The following is a 21,792-nucleotide window of genomic DNA, read 5'->3' on the forward strand; positions in this document are numbered from 1 at the left end:
CGCCGGCAGTGGTTCGCTCCGGCCCGGCCCCGGCCGCTGCGGGGATGCGCTGAGCCCGCCCAGTCCGGAGCCCCCAGCCCCGACGCCGCAGCCGCGCCCGCCCGCCCGCTGCCGCCGCCGCCCGCCGGACCCCCCCACCCCCACCCCCACCCCGGCCATGCGGGCCCCGGACGCCCCCCGCTAGCGAGCCCGCCCGACGGCCGGCCGGCCGCTCCGGTGAGTCCGTCCGTGCCGCGCGGGCAGCCCGCCCCGGCCCCGGCCGCGCCCGCCGCCTGCTACCCCCTCCCCACGGGGGCGGCGGGGAGGAGTGGGTGGGCCCGGCGCCAGGGGGAGGGGAGGGGCCGAGCGGGCGGGGGGCGGGGTCTGGCCCTTGGGCGCCGGGCAGGGGGGCGCGCGGGGGGGGGGGCTTTTGCCCGCTCGCCCCTTCGCTTCCCTTCGCTTCGCTTCCCTTGGCGGGGCCGGGGGAGGAGGCGGCCGCAGGGGAGGCGCCGGGCCCGGGCGGGCGGCCAGCCGGCCAAACCCGGAAGGCGGTCCGGGGAGCGGCGCCCAGCCCCCGCGGCGCCCCAGGCCCACCTGCCCGCCCGCCCGCCCGCCCGGGCAGCTCTGGGGCGCTGCAGGCCGCGGGGCGCTCCTGCCCCCCCTTGCTGCTGCCAGGCGGGGCGCCTCAGGCCACCCAAGGTGCTCAGCTGGGGGGGGGGGCTGCCTGGTGGGCCTCGCCTGCGTGGGGGTTGGAGGGGGAGCAGAAGAGACCACCAGGGGCTTGCTTGGGCAGGGGGGCTGTCCCTGGGTGGCATCGCTGTCCCAGGGCCCAAACGCCCCCTCTCTTCCCCCCCCCAGCAGGCCAGCAGCAGTGGGTGCCCTGGGGGCGCCCCCCCCCCGCCAGCGCCATGGCCAAGCGGGAGTCCAGTTCCAGCCCGGTGGTGCGGCAGATCGACAAGCAGTTCCTGGTGTGCAGCATCTGCCTGGACCGCTACCACAACCCCAAGGTGCTGCCCTGCCTGCACACCTTCTGCGAGAGGTGAGAGCCCTCAGCTGGGGAGGGGGGGCAGGCCTGCCCCCATCCAGGCGCCTCCAGCTCCCCAGGAGAAGGGCTCCTTTGGTGCTCGGAGCCGGGCAGAGCGGGGAAGGCTGGGCCAGAAACGCCCCCACTTCTGTTTCAGTCAGGAAGCAGCAGTTTGCACCTCTGGGGGTTGAGGCGTGTGTGGGGGGGGGGGGCTCAGCTGGACGCCACTTGCAGAATGTCACCCACCTGAGGACACAGAGGGCACCAAGCAGTGGGCTTTGTGGCTTTAGAAGCCAGGGTTGCAATGGGTGGGCACGGAGGCCTCTCTGAAGGCCTCTCCGGATGCCAGGGGGCTGCCCTGGACGGGAGCAGAGGTGGCGTGGAGCGGGGGAGCTGGGGAGAGACCACCCTGGACTTGCTCAGCCAGCTCTGCATGCCGCTGCCAGTCTTGGCCGGCCCACCAGAGCACGGGTGAGGAGGGGGTGCGTGGCCCAGGAGCTCAAGAGGCAAGGGGGTGGGAGTACCCGCCCCTGCTTGGTCAGTGCCAGCACCTGGCAAAGAGGGAGGCCCTGTGAGCCCCAGGTGGACCAGCACGAGGGGGAGAGGGGGCAGGTGGCTCAGTGCGGGAGCATCTGTGCTTGGTGTGCAGAAGGTCCCGGGTTCAATCCGTGGCATCTCCCGCTAAAAGGACCAGGCAGGGGGTGATGCGAAAGACCCTTTTCTGCCTGGGGCCCTGGAGAGCCTGAGTAGACAAGATGGACCTTGACGGACCAATTCGTGCCTTGACCTGATCTTCAGCAACACTGTTGATTCTGCTTCTGCCTTGACTTGCTGCCTCTCCCCAGATGGTCAATATGTGCCCCCCTCTCCTCCAGAAGCTTACAAAGGCTGGGATGCTTTCAACATGGGGAGGGGCTTGTGAGGTTTCCACATTGCCGCTGTAGTTGCTAATACAATGCAGAGGCGCACGGAGCGTCCACAGGGCAGGTTTCCCCATGGGTTTTGTGCCCCCCCCCCCACTGGTTGGTTCTTCTTCAAATTGGCAACTGACGTCGTGTTATAGCATTATAATGTCATAAGAATCTATTTGCCAGCCTGCCTGAATTGGCAGCTCTCCTTTAAAAACAGTTTTTAACTCTTTTTATTGTCCAGGTATAACAGGAAAGGCATATCTCCACACGGAAAGGGGTAGAGGCTGTTTATAAAAATGAAAGCTGGAATTCAGAGAACCTGACAGATTGCTATAATGTTATAACGCTGTGGTGATGCCAATTGCCAATTAACATACACACGTATGGTGGTGTGGGGAGAAATGGCCGATGTGGGGAAACCTGGCCAAGCAGAAGACGCCTGTGGTTGCTGTGCTTGTCAATGACTGTACAAGCAGTGGAGAAACCACACGAGCCGTTCCTGTGCGGGAAGTGCCTCTTGGCCAGGACCAGCTCTGCCCCCGTGCCCTGCCAGCTGCCCTGCCTCTGGTTTGCTGCTCCTTTGTCATGGCTGCTGGTACCGAGAGGCTGGCCTGGCCGGCCGGCCGGGACTCAGGGTCTCTCTTTCTCGCTTTCCAATTTCCAGGGATCTCAGTAGTCTTCCTGAAGCCATGTGATTCATTCTCGGGGATTTGTGGGGGAGGGGGGGAGGGGAGGGATATGAATCCAGGATGGATGACTTGTGCTTCTCCCAGAGACTCTCTTCCAGTCGCAGTCTTGCCTATATTGTCATACAGAGTAGGGGACCGAGTTGTTTTCTGTTGCCCCAGAAGGTCGGACCAGAACCAATGGGTTGAAATTAAATCAAAAGAGTTTCCGTCAAGACATTAGGAAGAACTTCCTGACGGTCAGAGCGGTTCCTCAGTGGAACAGGCTTCCTCGGGAGAGGTGGTGGGCTCTCCTTCCCTGGAGGTTTTGAAGCAGAGGCTAGATGGCCATCTGTCAGCAAGGCTAATTCTGTGAATTTAGGCAGATCAGGAGCGGGAGGGCAGGAAGGGTTGCGTCAGTGCTTGGCTTCTGTGGCCCCTTCTTACATGCCCAATCACCACTTTGGGGTCAGGAAGCAATTTTCCTCCAGGCCAGATTAGCCAGGGATCCTGGAGGGTTTTTGTCGTTGTTGCCATCTTTTGGCCATGGAATAGGGGTTACTGGGTGTGTGTGAGGGGGAGGTAGTTGTGAACTTCCTGCATTGTGCAGGGGGTTGGACTAGATGACCCTGGTGGTCCCTACCAAATCTGTGATTCTGTGATTCTATTCCTCCCCATCTGAGCACGTGGTCTGCTTCTGTGGGCTGTTTGCCAGCTGTGAGAGTGGCGCCCAGGGCACTGGTTGTGTGTGGGTGTTTTGTGGAAGCTGGATCCCACTTGGGATCAGAGGGCCTGGCCAATGTGGGGCACAGAGGCATAGAATCGTAGAGTTGGAAGGGCAAGTAGATGGAGGAAGGCCCCTGAATCTGGAAGCCACTTGGAGGTCCCCGTGAGGTGGGAGGGGAGTTCTCCTGGGATCCCTGACTGTGGGAATGGGAAGGTAGGGGGAAGCTGCAGGAACGATGCAGGTGCAAGAACATCTGGTGCTGCTGTGGCAGGTGAGACCCAAAAGAGATCGAGACCATCCGGGGGTCTCCTTTTAACGGTGCATTGAGGCGGGGGCTTTGCACACTGTGTTTCTTGTGGGAAGTGGGTGGTATGGGGCAGTGAGCGGAACAGGACGATGGTAGCCCTCCCTCCGGTGTTTGTAGCACTTTGAGAGGGGGTGATGTCAGAGCTTTGCGCGCACAGTAATCCAGTTTGGGATACAATTCTCCCTTGCAATTTTGGCGGGGAGGGGATTCACTGTGCATGTTAAATCACGCCCCCCCTCCCCCCGGCGCTAAGGTTTATTTGAGGGAAACCAGGACAGCCAAAGCATTGGGACCGCTGGCTCACCTCCTCTCCTTGGGCGTTTCCCTGGAGGCTGCCAGCCAGAAACTGCCCATGGTGACGATGAATTGTTATTATTAAATAACTTTGTTTGTATTAAATAACTTTGTTACAAAACGCGAAAAGCCGTCCAGTCTAACAGGAAAGGCCTGTGATAAATAGTGCAGCAGGGCTCAAACTGAAACCTTTTTGCAGGGCGAGGGGTCCGAGGGGGGGGCAGCATTTGTGCTGTTTGACAGGCTGGCTGGAGACTTTGGCCAGGGGTGGGAGGCTTTAGGTTCGCCTTCCTTGGGTTGAAGGCGACTCATGCCGGCTTCTGCGAGGAGCCTGCTGGGATGCTGGGCTTTGCTCTTCCGGCTGGTGCCGCTGGGAGGTCGTATGGGGGGGGGGGGGTGTGGCGCTCCGGTGTTTGCAGCTTTCAGGGCCCTGCAGGGTCTGTGCCTCAAAGAGGGGCTGGCAGGGGTTGCTGGGGTTTACGGCCCAATGTGTGTGTGTGGGGGGGTCTGGATGGACTGAGCGCGGGGTGGAGGGGGAAAGAAGAACCGCAAGATGTCTCTTCAGCATGGAGGGCCCAGGGAAAGTGGTGAATGGCAGTGTCGTCACGGGCTAGCTGACTGGCAGAACTCAGGGAGAGGGACAGGGTGGCCGGCCGGAAGTCCCATGGGAGACCCCCCCCATGCTGTGGTGCTTGGAGGGCCAGCAGGGGAGGGGGGCTCCTGGCTGGGAAAGGCTGCTGCTCCCTGGAGGTCCCTGGCTGCCAGTGCCTGCCCTGAGAGGCCGTCTCACCTGCCTCTCTGTCTCCCTCCCCCCAGGCTCTGTGTTACTGCCTCTCTCTGCCCTCCCCTGTCCTGACCCCCCCCCGCGCCCCCCTGTGCTTCCTTTCTGCATCTGCCAGTCCTCCTTGGCTCCTCCCCATGGCCGGGCGCCTGGCCAGCTGACCCCTCCCTCTGGTCTCCTCTCTCCCGCTCTGCCCCAGGTGCCTGCAGAACTACATCCCGCCCCAGAGCCTGACCCTCTCCTGCCCCGTGTGCCGCCAGACCTCCATCCTGCCCGAGAAGGGCGTGGCCGCCCTTCAGAATAACTTCTTCATCACCAACCTGATGGAGGTGTTGCAACGCCAGCCCGACAGCGCCAGCCATGAGGATGCTGCCGCCGCCATGCTGGACTCAGTCAGCGCCGTGCCCGGCCAGCCCCTCTCCTGCCCCAACCATGAAGGGAAGGTCGGTGGCTCTGCTGCCCCCTGCGGGGTGTGGTGGGGGTGAGGTCACACCAGAGCAGGCACCGGGGGCCCCCCAGGCTCTCCCCTACAGGCTTGGGCTGGGGGGTGGGGGAGGGGTGCTGAAGCACCTGGGATGCTAAACTCTCCAACCTGAAGGGGGAGGGGGGTGCTCTTCCAGGGCGATCTCTTGCTGTGTGGGAGGTGGGGGTGGGCAGATCGCTCACCTCTCTGCATGTGCTGTTTCCCCCCCCCCCAGATGATGGAGTACTACTGTGAATCCTGCGAGACGGCCATGTGCCACGAATGCACGGTCGGGGAGCACCGTGAGCACGTGACCGTGCCCCTGCGGGACGTGGTGGAGCAGCACAAGGCCTCTTTGCGCCAGCAGCTGGAGGCCATCAAGAGCCGGTAGGGCTGGGGTTGCAGGCATGGAGTGGGGGGCTGTGTCGAATCAGGGCTGCTGGGTGTGCTGAGGCTCCTCCCTCCTCCTCCTCCAGGCTGCCCCACCTAACTGCCGCCATCGGGCTGGTGTCGGAGATCAGCCAGCAATTGATGGAGCGCAAGAACGACGCCGTGGCGGAGATCGGGAGCACCTTTGCCGAGCTGGAGAAGGCCCTGCACCAGCGGAAGGGGTTGCTCGTCCGGGACCTCGAGGCCCTCTGTGGGGCCAAGCAGAAGGTAAGGCCTGCCGGCCAGCACCCTGGCCAACTCCCGGTCGGAGAACTCCTGGAGATTTGGGGGTGGAGCCTGGGGACTGCTAGGTTTGGGGAGGGGCCTCGGCAGGATGTAATCTTATTTATTAATTAGTTCACCCAAAAGGTCTCGCGGCAACTGACAACATTAAAATAGCGTTAAAAACAACATAAAAGCAGATAACAAATACAAAATATTAATATCAGGATGTTAAACTATTAAAATATGCGACTAGTACCATACCACGAAAAAAAACCCCCCGCAACTTGTGGATTACACTCTAAAAGGCCAACCTAAACAATTCGGCCTTGCGTGCGCTGGGGAAACTGAACAAGTCTGGCAGGGCACGGGTGTCATCAGAGAGTGCATTCCTCGTTGTAGGGGCTACAGCTGAGAAGGCCCTTCCCTGGTGACAGCTAACCGAGCCATACTGGGGGCTAGCATAAGTGAGAAAATGATGACCGCCCTACCAGGGATGCTTGTTTATCCAATGATGGCGCAGCGTCTGCTGCTCAATGGAGCCCATTCTCCGAAGCGGCTGTTTTCTCCAGAGGTGGGGGCTGGTCTTTGTAGTCTGGGGATCACCAGCTGCAATTCCCGGAGAATGCTCCTCCTCACCTGGAGGTTGGCAGCCCTAAGCACGGCTGTTGCGTTGGCTGGGCTGGAGAAGGAAGGTGGGGCCGTTGCCTGTCCCCTCCCCCCAGCCACCTGCTCTCTCTCCTTGCTTTCTTGCTCTTTGTACTTCGGGAAGGTTTGCTGTGGTTTGTAGGGTCTGCTGCCAAGTGTATCTTGGGGGAGTCTGTCTTGGGGGACTTCTAGTCTTTCCCCCTGCGTCTGGGGGCATCCTAAGCAGAAATTGAAGTGAGGCATCCCGTGTTTACAGATACGCATTATCGCTCTACATGGAGGTTCCATTTAGATGTATTTTCTGAATTTGTCCAGTTTGCTTTGGAAGCCTGCGGGCTGGGCAGCAAATTCCCTCAGTAACCAAAATTGTGGGAAGAAACTCGTCCACGAATCTGTGGCTAATTGATTTGGGTGGGTGGGTGGATTCCGGTAGCTTAAGAGGGAGAACAGCTTTCTCTCAGCCCCGCTGCGACACGCTGAGTGTAATTTTGCAACCCTTTCCTCTCCCATGGAGCCATCTTGCTTTTCAGTTTAGAAAAAGCGGTTCCGCCTGGACAATACCTGCTGGGGACCACGCAGGATGCCCTGGCGCCAGGGTGCGGAGGCGTCTCTAGGGCCCCGTGCCGTGCTCCCTGGCTATGAATCCCGTGGGCTTTGTTCCCTATGTTCTTGGGGGGGGGGTTGGCCCCTCTGCTGGGAAAGGGTCCCTGACCTGGCGGCAGCCGTATGTCTCAGCTTCGGCGGGTGGGTGCCTGCTGCCCTCGGAGCCTCCAGGGTGTCCTCCGGGGGCCTGTTCCCCCCTGGCACCTAGCCTCCCCCTCCCCCCGCAGGTGCTCCAGGTGCAGCTGGACACCTTGCGCCACGGCCAGGAGAACATCCTGAGCAGCGTCAGCTTCACGGAGCAGGCGCTGGACCACGGCTCCGAGACGGAGGTGCTGCTGGTGAAGAAGCAGATGAGCGAGCGGCTGAGCGAGCTGGCAGGGCGCGAGTTCCCCGAGCAGCCCCACGAGAACGCCCAGGTGGACTATGTGGTAGAGACGGAGGGGGTGCGCAAGTCCATCCTCAACCTGGGGGTGCTGCTGACCACCAGCGCCACGGCCCACAAGACGGTGGCCACAGGGGAGGGGCTGCGCCACGCCGTGGTAGGCCAGGCCACCTCCCTCACCATCACCACCAAGGACAAGGACGGGGAGCTGGTGCGGAGCGGGAGCGCCTGCCTGCAGGCCGAGGTGGCTGCCCCCGACGGCTCCGCGGTGGGCCTGGAGGTGCTGGACAACAAAAACGGGACCTACGAACTGCTGTACACGCCCCGCCAGGAGGGGGACCACCTGCTCTCCATCCGCCTGTACGGCCAGCCCATCCGGGGCAGCCCCTTCCGCGTCAAGGCCGTCAAGCCCTCGGATGTGCCCCCCTCCCCGGACGACGTCAAGCGCCGGGTCAAGTCTCCCAGCAGCGGCCACATCCGCCAGAAGGCCGTGCGCCGCCCCTCCAGCATGTACAGCAGCGGCAAGAAGAAGGAGAACCCCATTGAGGATGAGCTGATCTTCCGTGTCGGTCAGTGCTGGGCAGGCGGGTGGGAGGGTGCAAAGAGGCAGGGACAGGCCTTAGTTTTTCGGGACAGCTCAGGGTGAGGGAGCTTAGCGGTTCGCCCCAGGCCTCTTCCCTCCCCTGGCGGTGTAGAAGCGCCTCCTGATCTGGAGAACCAGGTTTGATGCCCCGCTCCTCCACATGAGCGGCGGAGGTTAATCTGGTAAACTGGATTAGTTTCCCCACTCCCTCGCACGAAGCCATCTGGGTGACCTTGGGCTAGACACAGTTCTCTCAGCCCCTTTTACCTCACAAGGTGCCTGTTGTGGAGAGAGGAAAGGAAGGCAATTGTAAGCCAGTTTGATTCTTCCTTAAGTGGTAGAGAAAGTCAGCATATAAAAACCAGCTCTTCTTCTTCTTAATGCTCCTCAAGTGCTAGCTGAGCCCCTGGGCTATGGACCGAGCCACGTGGGTGTTGAGGGACTGACCTGTTCCCCGCGGACAGCAGGGCCAGTACCAGGCCAGGAAGGGACAGTTGTGGGCGCCAGAGGAAAGCTGTGGCCGGCCCCTCCTGGTCCTGAACTCTTCCGCCCTTTTTCTGCAGGAAGTCGTGGCCGGGAGAAGGGTGAATTCACCAACCTGCAGGGCATTTCCACCTCCAGCAACGGGCGCATTGTGGTGGCTGACAGCAATAACCAATGTGTGCAGGTAGAGGACCCCCCCTCCTCCCCCCAGCCCCCGCCTGGGCCGTGGTCTGCCTGGCTCCTGAGCCCCTCCCCCCCCGCCTCTGTGCTAGGTCTTCTCCAACGAGGGCCAGTTCCGGCTGCGCTTCGGCGTGCGGGGCCGCTCCCCAGGGCAGCTGCAGCGCCCCACGGGGGTCACGGTGGACCTCAATGGGGACATCATCATCGCCGACTATGACAATCGCTGGGTCAGCATCTTCTCCCCCGAGGGCAAGTTCAAGGTGAGGACAGCGTGGCGGGCAAGGAGCAGGGTGGGAAGGTGAGGCCTGCTGCTGGGCAGGGGCTTTGCCCAACGGAAAGGGTGAGACACCTTGGCGGAAGGCGCTGGGGCTGAACTTGGGGGTGCTCTGTGTCGTCATCCTCTGGGTCCACGGGGAGCTTGGGAGGGGAGGGCCCACGGCTCAGTGGCGGAGCATCAGCTCGGGGTGCCGAAGTGCCAGGCTCAGCCCCTGGGCCAGGGAGGAGGGGAGCCCTGCCAGTCAGAGGAGGCCGGACCGACCTCCCTGGGCAGAGGGCCCGAGGACTCTGTAGCAAGGCATCTTCGTGCCTGGTCTTCTGCCGTTGGCTTCCGTCACGCCTGGAGAGGGGTGGCTGTGCATTTGCCCCTGGCGGGAGGGGAGGCTTGCGGGACCAAAAGGTTCTCCCTGCAGCTGTGCACAGGCCACAGCCCAGGCTAAGCGAGACCCTGAGCGTATTGGAAGCAGGCCTGGGGCAGGAGGCTGAGGTGGGGCTGCTGTGTCACACGGATACTTCCCTCCTCCCCAGACAAAGATCGGGGCCGGCCGCCTGATGGGCCCCAAGGGGGTCGCCGTGGACCGCAACGGGCACATCATCGTGGTGGACAACAAGGCCTGCTGCGTCTTCATCTTCCAGTCCAACGGGAAACTCGTGGCCAAGTTCGGGAGTCGCGGCACGTCGGAGCGGCAGTTTGCAGGTACCCTCGATGGTAATACAGCCACAGGTTTCCCTCTCGTTACTGCATGCCTTTGGCTTCTGCCGGGGCCAGCCAGGACCGGGTTGGTGAGTACTCTCGGGGGCTGCCCCTCCCTGGATGGGGGGCTGTTCCTGCTCAGGGTTCCTGGCGGGGCAGGGGGCTCATCCACGGAAGTGGTAGAGGTTGGCTGGCTTGCGCGCTCTGCCCTAGATTTCTGGGCTCTGAATTGCCTGCTGGGCCCCTGCGCTCTCTCTCTCTCTGTGTCTCTGCTCTTTCTCACTGGACTAATTGTTCTGCTGGCTGGTGTGACAATCACTAATTTGCCCCCCCCTTCTTCGGGCTCTGCCCTTTTCTCTTTCGACATGAGCATTACACCCAAGCAGGGCTTGGGCAATAATCGGTCAAAGGGAAATCTCACCTCAAGGTGGCAGAGGCTTGTCGGGCACCCCATGAGGTGAGGCAGAGAGACGCCTTCTTGACCATCTCCCACTAAACACAGACAGTTCCTTCCCCATACTTGTGCGAGGCTTCCCTTCCCTACAGGAGGGCACCTCTGAAGAGAACCGAGAGGGGGTGGCTTATGGGGGGCTCTTTAAAGCAGAGCCCCAACCGGTGGGGGAAAACCTTTATCCCAACTTTGGTGCCCTCCCGAGGGGAATTCAGGCTTTGGAACCTGAATTCTTCTGTAGAAACCTGTCACCGCCAAGAGAGACCCCCCCACCCTTTCTGCATCCCTTCCAGGTGCCCTCAGGCCCAAGGAAGATTGGGGGTGGGGGGCAGGAGCGGAGTTCTCCTTCCCCCTTTCTCCTCCTCCCTCCCCCCATGTCCCCCAGCTGGCCTCATCCTCTCAGCACCTGGCTGGATTCTGGTTGTGTGGAAGAAGGGCCAGATGTGGGGGCCGAGAGTCTCAAACACAGTCGAGCCAGACTGCAAAGCACTGAAGGGATAGATCTTTCATAACTAGGCACAAACCCTGCTGATTACAAATGACTGGGAATGGTCAGCTGAGAGGTGGCTTGAGGTGGGACGCTAAGCAAAACCGCCCAAAGCTGTCATGCAAGCTGAGGCTGTATTTACACAGAGACCTTTGGAACGGGGGCAAGAGGAGAGGAGCTGGACAAAGGCATGCCCCCCCCCCCCGAGGCTCGGCCTGCAAGGCCAGGCGGATGGCCTCGCCCCTTTTCCTGGTGACCATTCACACTATCAGGGGGCAGACGGAAAGCATCCCACCAAAACTGTGCCGGCCAATCCCCCCTCACACCCGAGTCTTGGATTACTGAGTTTAGGGCTCCAGGATGGGACATTTAGAAAACTTCCCTCTTGGCCATCTTTGAAGCTTCACCAAACAGTGAGATGTTAACCCCTGAAGGGCTCCCTCCAGTTGCCTCTGCCCAGTATCGGCTACTGGCCTGTCGTCCTTTTCCTGAATGTCACGGAAGGCTTGTGGGTTGCTGAGCTCCCAGGTGTGTCCCCCCACCAAGGCCCCATTTCCTTCTCTCATCCTTCCTTCAATGAAGTGTGTGGTCTCGGGGAGGGGGAGATGGGGTCCCACTGGACAGGGTCACTCCCACGCCCTGTATCTCAGTCTCTTACGCCTGCCTCCCAGAAAAATCTGGCACAAGCTGCGCCTTCTCCAGCCCTGCTGTTCCTCCTGAGCCCCTGCAGCTCCCAAATCTTACAGGGTCCGCCTTCCCTTCTTTTCCTTTCCGCAGGGCCTCACTTTGTCGCCGTCAACAATAAGAACGAGATTGTGGTCACCGACTTCCACAACCACTCTGTGAAGGTAGGAGTTGAGCCAGGGATGCACCTGGCTGCCTCTTGAAAGGGGCTGGCTAGGGGAAGCGGCGGGCTACTCTCAGCAAATGCACTGAAGACCATCAGCCATTCACTTCCACATGTGCACCCTCCCTGTGAGGGAGGCACCAAAGCTCAAAGGCCTGCAATTTCATTCAATTTCATTCAAGTGCAAAAAAAATTTCGGTACATCCTATAATAAATGGTTGGGGAAGTGCTCCTGAGAAATGATCTGAAACAAGGGGTCTTCCCCTGAAATGGTGGATCTGGATGGGGGAGGACCAGGATGAAAGCGCGGGGTCCGGACCCTGCAAGCCAGCCCCCAGACTGCGTAAGCCCTGTTCATAAGTTACACTGAACACACTTCTAGTCTGTATATGCTTGACTTTTCTTTATGCGCGTGTCGAGTAGTTCTCATGTGATGTTCAGTATGTGTATGTGTGTGTGTGTGTGTGAATCCCCTCCGTGATGCAGGGCCTGGTCCTTGCTTTCATGGGTCAAGGGAGGATGTTGGCTCTTTCTTACAAAAACAGATGTGCCGTGCGCACAGGCAGGATGTACACGTGTTCAGTGTAATAAGGGCACAGGGGTCACGTGCTGCCGGGTGCTGATGAAGCCCCTGTTCGCGACTTAAGATCTGTTGCCCTGTTGAAAAGGATCTGTTGGGTGCAACTTGGGGCTTGTGTGGTGCCTAACGCCAGAGGGGGCATGACATCCTGGCCGCTTCGTGCTCCTGCTCCCTCCCCAAAAAGCGTGGGACCACTTTCCCTCTCAGCTGTTGGGAAGATAAAAGCCATCAGAGCTGGCTGGTTGAGTGGTGTGGAGTCTGCTTCAGTGGCCAGTGCTGACAAGGGTGGTGGGCAAAGCCCCTACTCTGCCGGTCAGAGGAGATGGCAGCGGCCATGCTGGACCAAGGATCTGGCCAGGCGTCAGGCAGTTTCCCATGGTGCATTCCTTGCTGGGAGCGCTGGGGGCCTTGTGGGGTGAGGCCCTGCTCCTCTTCCCCGAGTTCTGAATGGCGTTTTTAATGGTTTAAATGTCTTTATGTGCGCTGCCTTGGGGACTCTGATTGGGTGGAAAGGTGGCACAAAAATATTTTAAAACAAAATAAATAACTCTCACTGGCTGGGTTGGGGTGGAGGCGCTGGGATCGAGATGTCTTCACCAGCCCTGCTTGTCCACACACCCCAGGTGTACAGTGCCGACGGAGAGTTCCTCTTTAAATTTGGCTCTCACGGCGAGGGGAACGGGCAGTTCAATGCCCCGACGGGCGTGGCCGTGGACTCCAACGGGAACATCATTGTGGCCGACTGGGGCAATAGCCGGATCCAGGTATGGGGCTGGGCTGGAGAATCGGCTGGCGCTGCCCTTTCACAGTTGTGTTTGTGGGGGAAGGGAGAGGGGGAAGAGGGTCTGGTGGTCAGGAAGGCAGCCAATGGCATCACACCGCACCATCATTGGGGGTGCGAAAGGCCTCTGGCAAGGGCCAGGAAGCTGTGCCCGTGTCTTGGGGGAGCCAGTGTAATGGGAAGGGGCTGTGGCTCAGTGGGAGAGCACCTGCTTGGCATGCAGAAGGTCCCATGTTCAGTCTCCGGCATCTCCACTTAAGGATCTGGCAGGAGGTGATGTGAAAGACCCTTTTCTGCCGGAGACCCTGGAGCGCCGCTGCCAGACTGAGTGGGCTGGAACGGACTCTGATGGACCAGGGGGGCTTAATTCGGTATAAAGCAGCTTCGTACATTCAGGCCCGTGGTGTGGGGCGGAGGCCTTTCTTGGGTCAGCCCCAACATTCTGGACCCTGAAGTCACTCCCGCGGCCCCAGTCCAGTGCGGCAGGGGCATGCTAGTTTCAGGGTGACGGAACCTCGCCAGTCGCCGATGGTGAGGGCCTTGCGGAAGGAGGGCATCACTCCGGGGAAAGGGGCACGGTCCCTTAGAAGGGACTCCTTCCTTGGTGGGCATGCCTCTGAGGGAAGGGGGCCTTGTCATAGAGAGAGAGTCAGTTGTTAGACGTGTAGATAGCTGGGGGAATTTCCTGGTGTGAAGGTTGTAGGCATCACCTGTCATCTAGATCAAAGCTTCTTAAACTGTGGGTTGCAACGGTCCGAGTTCATTGGTTCTTGTAGGTTATCTGGGCTGTGTAACCGTGGTCTTGGTATTTTCTTTCCTGACGTTTCGCCAGCAGCTGTGGCAGGCATCTTCAGAGGAGTAACACTCCTCTGAAGATGCCTGCCACAGCTGCTGGCGAAACGTCAGGGAAGAAAATACCAAGACCACGGTTACACAGACCGGATAACCTACAAGAACCATTAAAAAGTTGTCTAAGTACTGACAGCCTGTCTTTTAACAGAACACTGAAACCCCACAGTCACAACATGATATGAACATCTGGCATGATTATCAAGTGTAAGTTAGAATGTGCACCACAGGTCAGGAAATGTCGTACCAAGTCTGTCACCAGCATGGCTAACAAGCAGGGCCAGGAAAGCTATTTGAGTGAAAATAGTTCCTTCAAACTAGAAGGTTTACCCAAATGAGGCAAACACAAACCAACACAAACTTGTGCAAAGGAAGTGCAAGCAAACAATTAGGATGGAAAGAAGGATTCTGAGGGCCACATTGCTAAAAGCATAAAAATCAACCATAAAAAATTATTTTAGGACCAGGAAAACAGGCGAGGGAAAGCAGTTGGACCATTGGATGACAATGGAATTAAAGGAGTGCTAAAGGAGGAGATTGAGCCCCCCCCCCCGTGGCGCAGGGTGGTCAGCTGAGTACTGCAGCCAAAAGCTCTGCTCATGACCTGAGTTCGATCCCAAGGGAAGTCAGTTTCAGGCAGCCGGCTCAAGGTTGACTCAGCCTTCCATCCTTCCAAGGTTGGTAAAAGGAGTACCCAGCTTGCTGGGGGTAAAGGGAAGATGACTGGGGAAGGCACTGGCAAAAAACCCCATAAACAAAGTCTGCCTAGTAAACGTCGGGATGCGACATCACCCCATGGGTCATGAATGACCCGGGGCTTGCACGGGGGACTGCCTTTACCTTTAAAGGATGAGAAGGCGATTGCTGAGAAGCTCCATGAACTCATCTGTCTTCAGTGTTGAAGGTTCGAGGCAAATTCCTGATCCTGAATGGATGTTTTCAGGAGGGGAGGAGGTGGAGTTGAGGCAAATAGTGGCAACAAGCCAGGAAGTTCTAGAACGTAAAGACAAATTGCAAACTAACAGATCACCAGGGCCAGAACTCAAGTGTGAAATTGTTGATCTTCTAACTAAGATATGCAACATGTCCCTAAGATCAGTCTCCATACCGGACGACTTCCATTTTTAAACAAGGATTTGTGGAGATCTGGGAAATTACAGGCCGGTTAGCTTAAAGTCTGTTCCAGGTCAATTGCTGGAAAGCACTATTAGAGATAGAATTGTCAAACATATAGAGAAGGACAATAAAACTGATGAATAAAAACCAGCCTGGCTTCTGCAAAGGTAGGTCCCCTCTCACTAACCTTTTTGGGTCCTTTGGAAGTGTCAGTAAACACCTGGACAGGGATGAGCTGGTAGGTCTTGTTTGTTTGTTTATTGCTTTTGACAAAGTCCCCCACCAAAGACTCCTGAGCAAATTTCAGAGTTTGACCAATATCTAATCCATAAGAGGGACTTGTCTTCTTATCCCATGACTCTGAAGTATGCTCAGGATTTGGAATAAAGGGTTAGTTCTTGCAGTGGAAGGATGTGAGTGGCGGGGTCTCTCAGGGGTCTGCATTGGGACCGGCGCTTTTCAACTTGTCTGTAAGTGACCTGGAGTTAGGCGTGAGTAGTGAGGGGGCCAAGTCCGCAGATGACACCAAATTATTTAGTGTGGCTCAGGCAAAAACAGATTGCAAAGAGCTCCAAAAGGATCTCTTCAAATGGGGGGGGTTTGGGGGGAATGGGCATTAAAAGGGATGCAAATAATCCCAACTTTGCATGTACACTAATGGGATCTGAGCTGGCAGCAACAGAGCAAGGAAGACGTCTTCCCCAGAATCCCAGCTGCAGTGGCCAGCCCTGCTTGACGGGGTGATGGCCTGTCTTGCTGCTGCAGTTCACAACCCCCCCCCACCTGTCTTTCCAGGTCTTCGACAGTTCCGGCTCCTTCCTGTCCTACATCAACACTACGGCAGACCCCCTGTACGGCCCCCAGGGCCTGGCGCTCACTTCCGATGGACACGTTGTGGTGGCCGATTCTGGGAACCACTGTTTCAAGGCCTACCGATACCTGCAGTAGTTGTGGGGGGGACAGCTGGGTGGAGGTGTACCTGGGACGTCCTCCTCCCTGCCCACTCATTGGCCTTAAAGGTGATGGGATGGGGGCCCCGGGGGGGCGCTTGAGGGGGTTCTTGCAACCACGTGTGAAGGTGCCAATTGCTATCAGGGCAGCTACGCATTTGAGTCCTGGGCGCTCCCTGGGGTGTGTGTGGGGAGCGCCGTCTGCTTGGCTTCTCCAGCTGGGCCACCCTGATTTTGTGGTCCCATCTTGGGAGGGGGGCTGGGGGGTCATGGGTCTCGTGGGGCATTGCAGCAGTTCGCCTGCTTGGGGGTTCTTGTTTCTTTTCTCCCCCCCCTCCCCACCCCGCTGTCTTTTCCTAACTTGGCTTTTTTCTGCACTTTATCTTTGGGGATGGAGCCGAGTCCCCTCCGCTTCCTTCCTGCCCTGCCTGGCTGGGGCAGGCTGGGGAAGCCCCGTCGTTGTGGGAGGGGGGGGGTCTGCAGCAGAGGCATTGCTGGGTGCAGCCTCTGGCCCGGGCGGGTGGACGGGGCAGGGGGGTTGTGGGCTGTCATTTATGGCGTGTCCCCCCAGGGTTATGACTCCAGAAGCAGAGGGGGTTGGTGGGTTGCTGGCTCTTTGGGGGAGCGGCGGGCAGACACGTGAGCAGGGAGGGGAACTCCAGCTGTGCCTTCCTGGTTCTGACAGATACCTGCTTCATATCAGTTACACTAGGGGTGGGAGCCCCACCCCCAAATTCCCTGAGGAGTTGTACTGCTGACCCTTCTTTCTGCCCTCTTTGGTGTGCGTGGGGGGGTGCGCCACTGAGAGAGCACGAGCAAGCTTGCATGTGTGGGGCTGGCGGTTCTGCCTCTTCCTGCCCCAGCAAGGCAGAGTGGCTCATTCTGGGGGCAGCCATTCCCACGCGCCCCCCCCCCCCCGGCTCTTCCTCGGCCCCGCTTTGCCCCTCCGTCTGCCCGGCCCTGGCAGCAGCCTCCAGCGGTGTGCTGGCGGGAGAGCCAGAGTGGCTTCCCAGGTGGGGGAATCGCCTCTTGGGGGTGCTCCCCTTCCCTCGGGAGCCCCGTCCCTCTCGCAGCATTCTGGGGAGGGGGGGTCGCCGATTCTGCTCTCCCTCCTCCCTTCCCTTGATCTGTCCCCAGCCAGCCAGCCAGCCAGCCAGCCTCGGATCCATCCCCTCGGCCACTAGCCAGTCAGAGCTGCCGGCCGCCCTTCCCCCCTCCAACCACCTGCAGCTCCCCTCTGCCCTCCCCCTCTTTCCCTCCCTCCCTCCCTCCCTCCGGCCTGGGCTGGGCTGGAGGCAGCCATGTGCAAATGAAATGTATGTAAAAATGATAATAATAATAAAGTATTCTGAAATTAATTCTGCTTTGTCCTGTGGTGGAGCCCCCCCCCCCCGGTGCTGAGCGCTGCAACCCCCTCTCCTTTGTGGGGCGTTGCTCAAGGGGTGGGAGAGGGGGCCCCTGGTGCTCATTCCTCTCCACCAGCCGGGGGTCTCTGGGCACGCGCCCTGGGGTGTGGTGTGGCCGGTGGCACCTCCCTGCCAAGTGATTTCCTGCCTTTGCTTGGCATCTGCTGCTGTGGGGGCTGCTGCCCGAACTCTCTCTCCTGGGACACTAGTCTTAGAAACCGTGTCGTCTTGTGCGAATGCCCTCCTCCCACCTCCATCACAGGCTCACTTACCTGATGCCAACAGGGCTTTTTCTGTGGTGTCACCCTTGTGAGCATTGCTGTCCCAAGATGGGGCCCTGTGAGGGTAGGTAGAAAGAGCTGGGCCTGTTTACCTGGAGAAGAGAAGACTAGTGAAATCCCCCCCCCCCGATTCCCCACCACCACAGGCACCAACTCCAAACCTCCAGGAATTTCCCTGAGCAGAGTTGGAACTGCTGCTCTAGGGCAGCTGGCACATGCCAGGGAGGGCCTGCAAAGGGCACTGTTTGGCATAGTGTGGGGCAGGTGAGTGAGGAAAAGAGACCCCCTCACCTCTGCAGGAGTATATCGTATACCTTGCAGCTGTGGACAAGTTTACATCGGGACAACAAAACGCAGCATATAAACAAGGATAAAAGAACATGAAAGATACTGCAGACTTGGCCAACCTGAGAAATCAGCAGTGGCTGAACATGGACTGACCCAAACAGGACACAGGGTCTTATTCCAAGACACTGAAAGACTGGACAATTCTACCAACTATTTTGTCAGATTGCACAGAGAAGCCATTGAAATTCATAAACAGCAGCACAACTTTAACAGAAAAGAAGAGAGTTTAAGAATGAATAAGGCTTGGCTTCCTGTCCTGAAAACCTCCAGACTAACAAAGACTACAGTCCACAATAGCCATGCAGATTAGCTTTGGATTTCACACATTAACAGATCACTTCAGGATACAATGGTTCCATAATTACATACCACACCCTCATTAGCACATTATCTTGATACTTTTTGCAGGACAATGATTCAGCTCAAACCCAACCCCTTTCTGACTATATATTACTCTTCCTACACACTTGACACTGAGAGACACTGTCCTTCAGTGTTACTCCTCTGAAGATGCGTGCCACAGCTGCTGGCGAAACGTCAGGAAAGAAAATACCAAGACCACGGTCACACAGCCCGGATAACCTACAAGAACCAGCTGTGCTCTGTTACACGGGCATCTATGTTCCTGGGCCAGGTCATTTGAATGGATGGCCAGAGCCCAAAGCCCCCCCCCCCCATTCCATCCAACACCCTTTGGCTTTTGTCCCCCAGACATGAGATGGAGGTGGGCCTGAGGAAGCAAGTGGGCCTGCTTCCCCCCACCCCTCAGCTCCACCGCCATAATGGGTCTTCTCCAACCCGGTGGAGGAGGGTGTTGGAGACAGATCCTGGAGACCTGCAGGAAGGAGGTGCTAAGCAGCCAGGCAGCCCAAATCTGAGTGGCTGTCCTGCCTGCCACTCACACCTCTCTGATGCCTGGGGTGGGGGGTGGGGAGTGGGGGCTGAGCACATGCACCATTGGCCTGGCTGCAGCCATGGTAATTCCAGGTGGGCAGCCCTGTGCATCTGTGGCACCAAATTAAAACGAGTTCCAGAGCACTGTAAAGATGAAGCAGGTGTACTCCGGTGGGGGACTTTGTCAAAAGCTTTTTGGAAATCCAAATACACAATATCCACAGGCTCATTCCTGTCCACATGCTTATTGACGCTTTCAAAAAACTCTAATAGTTTAATTCACAGTGGGTAGCTGTGTTAGTCTGTCTGCAGTAGTAGAAAAGGGCAAGAGTCCAGTAGCACCTTAAAGACTAACAAAAATATTTTCTGGTAGGGTATGAGCTTTCGTGAGCCACAGCTAATAGGTTAGTGAGACAGGACCTACCCTTACAGAAGCCATGTTGGGTTTTGCCCAGCAGAACTTGCCCTTCTATATGCTTGACAATTCTATCTTTAATAATGCTTTCCACTAATTTACCCGGCACAGACGTTAAGCTAACTGGCCTGTAATTTCCTGGATCCCCCCTGGAACCTTTTTTATAAATGGGTGTTACATTGGCCATTCTCCAGTCCTCTGGTACAGAGGCTGATCGAAGGGACATATCTTTGTTAGAAGTTCAGCAGTTTCCCATCTGAGTTCTTGAAGAACTCTAGGATGAATACCGTCCGGTCCCTGTGACTTGTTAGCTTGCAGTTTATCTAGACGTTCTAGGACTTCCTGCCTTGTTACCACTATTTGCCTCAGTTCCTCATTTCCCCCTCCAAAATCTCTGTTCAGGAGAAGGAATCTGTCCAGTATCTTCAACAGTGAAGACAGATGAGAAGAATTCATTTAGTTTTTCAGCTATCGCTTTATCCTCCCTTAGAGTTCCGTTACTCCCATTGTCATCCAATGGTCCAACCGCTTCCCTAGCTGGTTTCCTACTCCTAATATATTTAAAGAATTTCTTATTGTTTGTTTTGATGTGTTTAGCAATAAGCCCCTCAAAATCTTTTTTTGCATCTCTAATTATCTGCTTGCATTTCCTTTGTGCAAGTTTGTGTTTGCTTCTTTTCATCTCGTTTGGGCAAACCTTCCAGTCTCTGAAGGAAGACTTTTTTTCTCTAATTGCTTCCTTCACCTTACATGTTAGCCATGGTGGTGACCTCTTGGACTTATTACTACCTTTCCTGACCTGCGGTCAGGCTAGCTGAGCCTCTAGTAATGTGGACTTGAATAACCCCCAAGCCTTTTCAAGAGATTTAACCCTCTCAACTGTTCCTTTCAACTTCCTCTTTACTAGTTTTCTTATTTTAGAGAAGTTCCCTCTTTTAAAGTCAAAGGTAATTGTATGAGATTTCCCAGTGACTTTCCCACTTACATCTAAACTAAATTTGATGCCATTGTGATCACTATTGCCAATTGGCTCAACTACATCCACATCCCGCACTAAGTCACCAGCAGCACTACAGAATATTAAATCCAGGATTGCTTCCCCTCTGGTTGGGACTATGACCAACTGTTCGAGGGCACAGTCATTTAGGATGTCTAAAAATTTTATCTCTTTGGCTTGTCTGGAGCATACATTTATCCAATCAATATGACAGAAGTTGAAGTCTCCCATTATTACTACTTCGTTACCTTTACATGCTTCCCTAATTTCATTCTCAATCTCAAGATCACCCTGAGCTATTTGGTCAGGGGGCCGGTAGGACATCCCCAGTACTAAATCTCCTTTGGGGCCTGGAATCGTCACCCATAAGGATTCTGTGGACGAGTCTGCCCTTTTTATGGTTTCTAGCTTATTAGACACTATGCCTTCCTTGATATACATAGCAACACCCCCTCCAATACGCCCTTCCCTGTCATTTCTATACAGTTTGTAACCAGGGATGACTGTATCCCACTGATTCTCTCCCCTCCACAAGGTTTCTGTAATACTCACTATATCTATGTTTTCTCTTAAAACCATGCACTCTACTTCCCCCATTTTTGCTTGGAGGCTTCTAGCATTAGCATAGAAACACCTCCACACTGTATCTCTCATTCGACTTGCCTGGCATGTGCCTTTGGGCATCTTTAAGTGGCTATCCATCATTTTTTTCCCATTCCCTTTCATGTCTAAGTAATTCCTATGTGGGCAATCTGAAGCAATTTTCCCTTTGTCCGTATGCACTGAGTTTCCCCGAACCGGATGCTTCTCAGCTCCTGTAGGCGTCATGGCACGCGTTGCTTTAGGAAAGACTTTGTCCTTTTGCAGGTTCAGGAGACAGTTTGTTCAGGAAGAGAGCAGAGAACCCTCCGGAAGGTAAATAGTTCCCCTGCCAGCATTAACCAATGCTACCTGATAAACGAGGGAGAGGCAATCTTTTTTGGCTGCAGCGCCCGAAGTCCCACTGCATTTACTGGCAAAGAGGTTGGCAGGGTGTGCTAGAAAACAAAAAGCCAAACCCAAAAGAGGGGGGGAGTATGAGAGTTGCCCTTGGTGAAACACCCTGGGGGCAAGCGTGTGGCCTCCCCCTCCAACGTACCTTCCAGGCATTTGTAATAAATTCAGCATATTTATGAAAACATGCTGATAGACAGATAAAGACAATACTTTCCTTGTTGCTTGCAGGGTAGTGGTTGTGTTTGTTCTTTTGTTCTTACAGGTGGCTCTAAAAGGGGGCCAGAGAGATTCTTGAGGTCCATCAATGGCTGGTAGCCAGAGTGACTGAAGAGAGCCTCCATATCCAGAGGCAGCCAACTTCCCGGAGGGGGGGAGAGACGCATCGGGGAAGGCCTCGGCCTCTATGCCCTGTTGTTGGCCCTCCAGAGGAACCGGCTGGCCACTCTGTGGGACTGGATGGACCCTCAGTGGTCTGACCCAGCAGGGCTGGAGGGGCCGTGGCTCAGTGGTAGAGCATCTGCTTGGCATGCAGAAGGGTCGCAGGTTCAATCCCCGGCATCTCCAGCTAAAAGGTCTAGGCAAGTAGGGGATGTGAAAGACCCCTGCCTGAGACCCTGGAGAGCTGCTGCTGGTCTGAGTAGACAATACTGACTTTGATGGACCGGGAGGGGGGTCTGATTCAGTGTAAGGCAGCTTCAGGTGTGTTCATGTGTTCAAGGGCTCTTCTGGTGATCTGTTAAAGG

At 56.9% G+C, this 21,792-nt stretch overlaps 2 protein-coding genes across 3 annotated transcripts in view; one reads left to right on the top strand and one right to left on the bottom strand.

Moving 5' to 3' along the window:
• Positions 1 to 21,792, bottom strand: part of ILK (integrin linked kinase) — a 196,907-nt gene that overhangs the window by 117,286 nt on the left and 57,829 nt on the right. The window lies entirely within an intron of this gene.
• On the top strand, positions 857 to 15,715 carry TRIM3 (tripartite motif containing 3). 2 transcript variants are annotated; one of them, XM_056858411.1, is made up of 11 exons: positions 857 to 1,018; positions 4,888 to 5,131; positions 5,387 to 5,538; positions 5,628 to 5,808; positions 7,281 to 8,004; positions 8,582 to 8,685; positions 8,774 to 8,941; positions 9,486 to 9,666; positions 11,367 to 11,437; positions 12,640 to 12,780; positions 15,558 to 15,715. In XM_056858411.1, the coding sequence occupies exons 1-11, from the start codon at positions 888 to 890 to the stop codon at positions 15,708 to 15,710; spliced, it is 2,250 nt and encodes a 749-aa protein (XP_056714389.1). In that variant the 5' UTR covers positions 857 to 887; the 3' UTR covers positions 15,711 to 15,715. The 2 variants fall into 2 exon arrangements, with proteins under 2 accessions (XP_056714389.1, XP_056714390.1); XM_056858412.1 differs by having other exon boundaries at positions 9,486 to 9,654.

This window comes from Euleptes europaea, chromosome 12 (genome assembly GCF_029931775.1).
Source record: "Euleptes europaea isolate rEulEur1 chromosome 12, rEulEur1.hap1, whole genome shotgun sequence".
Taxonomy (NCBI): Eukaryota; Metazoa; Chordata; class Lepidosauria; order Squamata; family Sphaerodactylidae; genus Euleptes; species Euleptes europaea.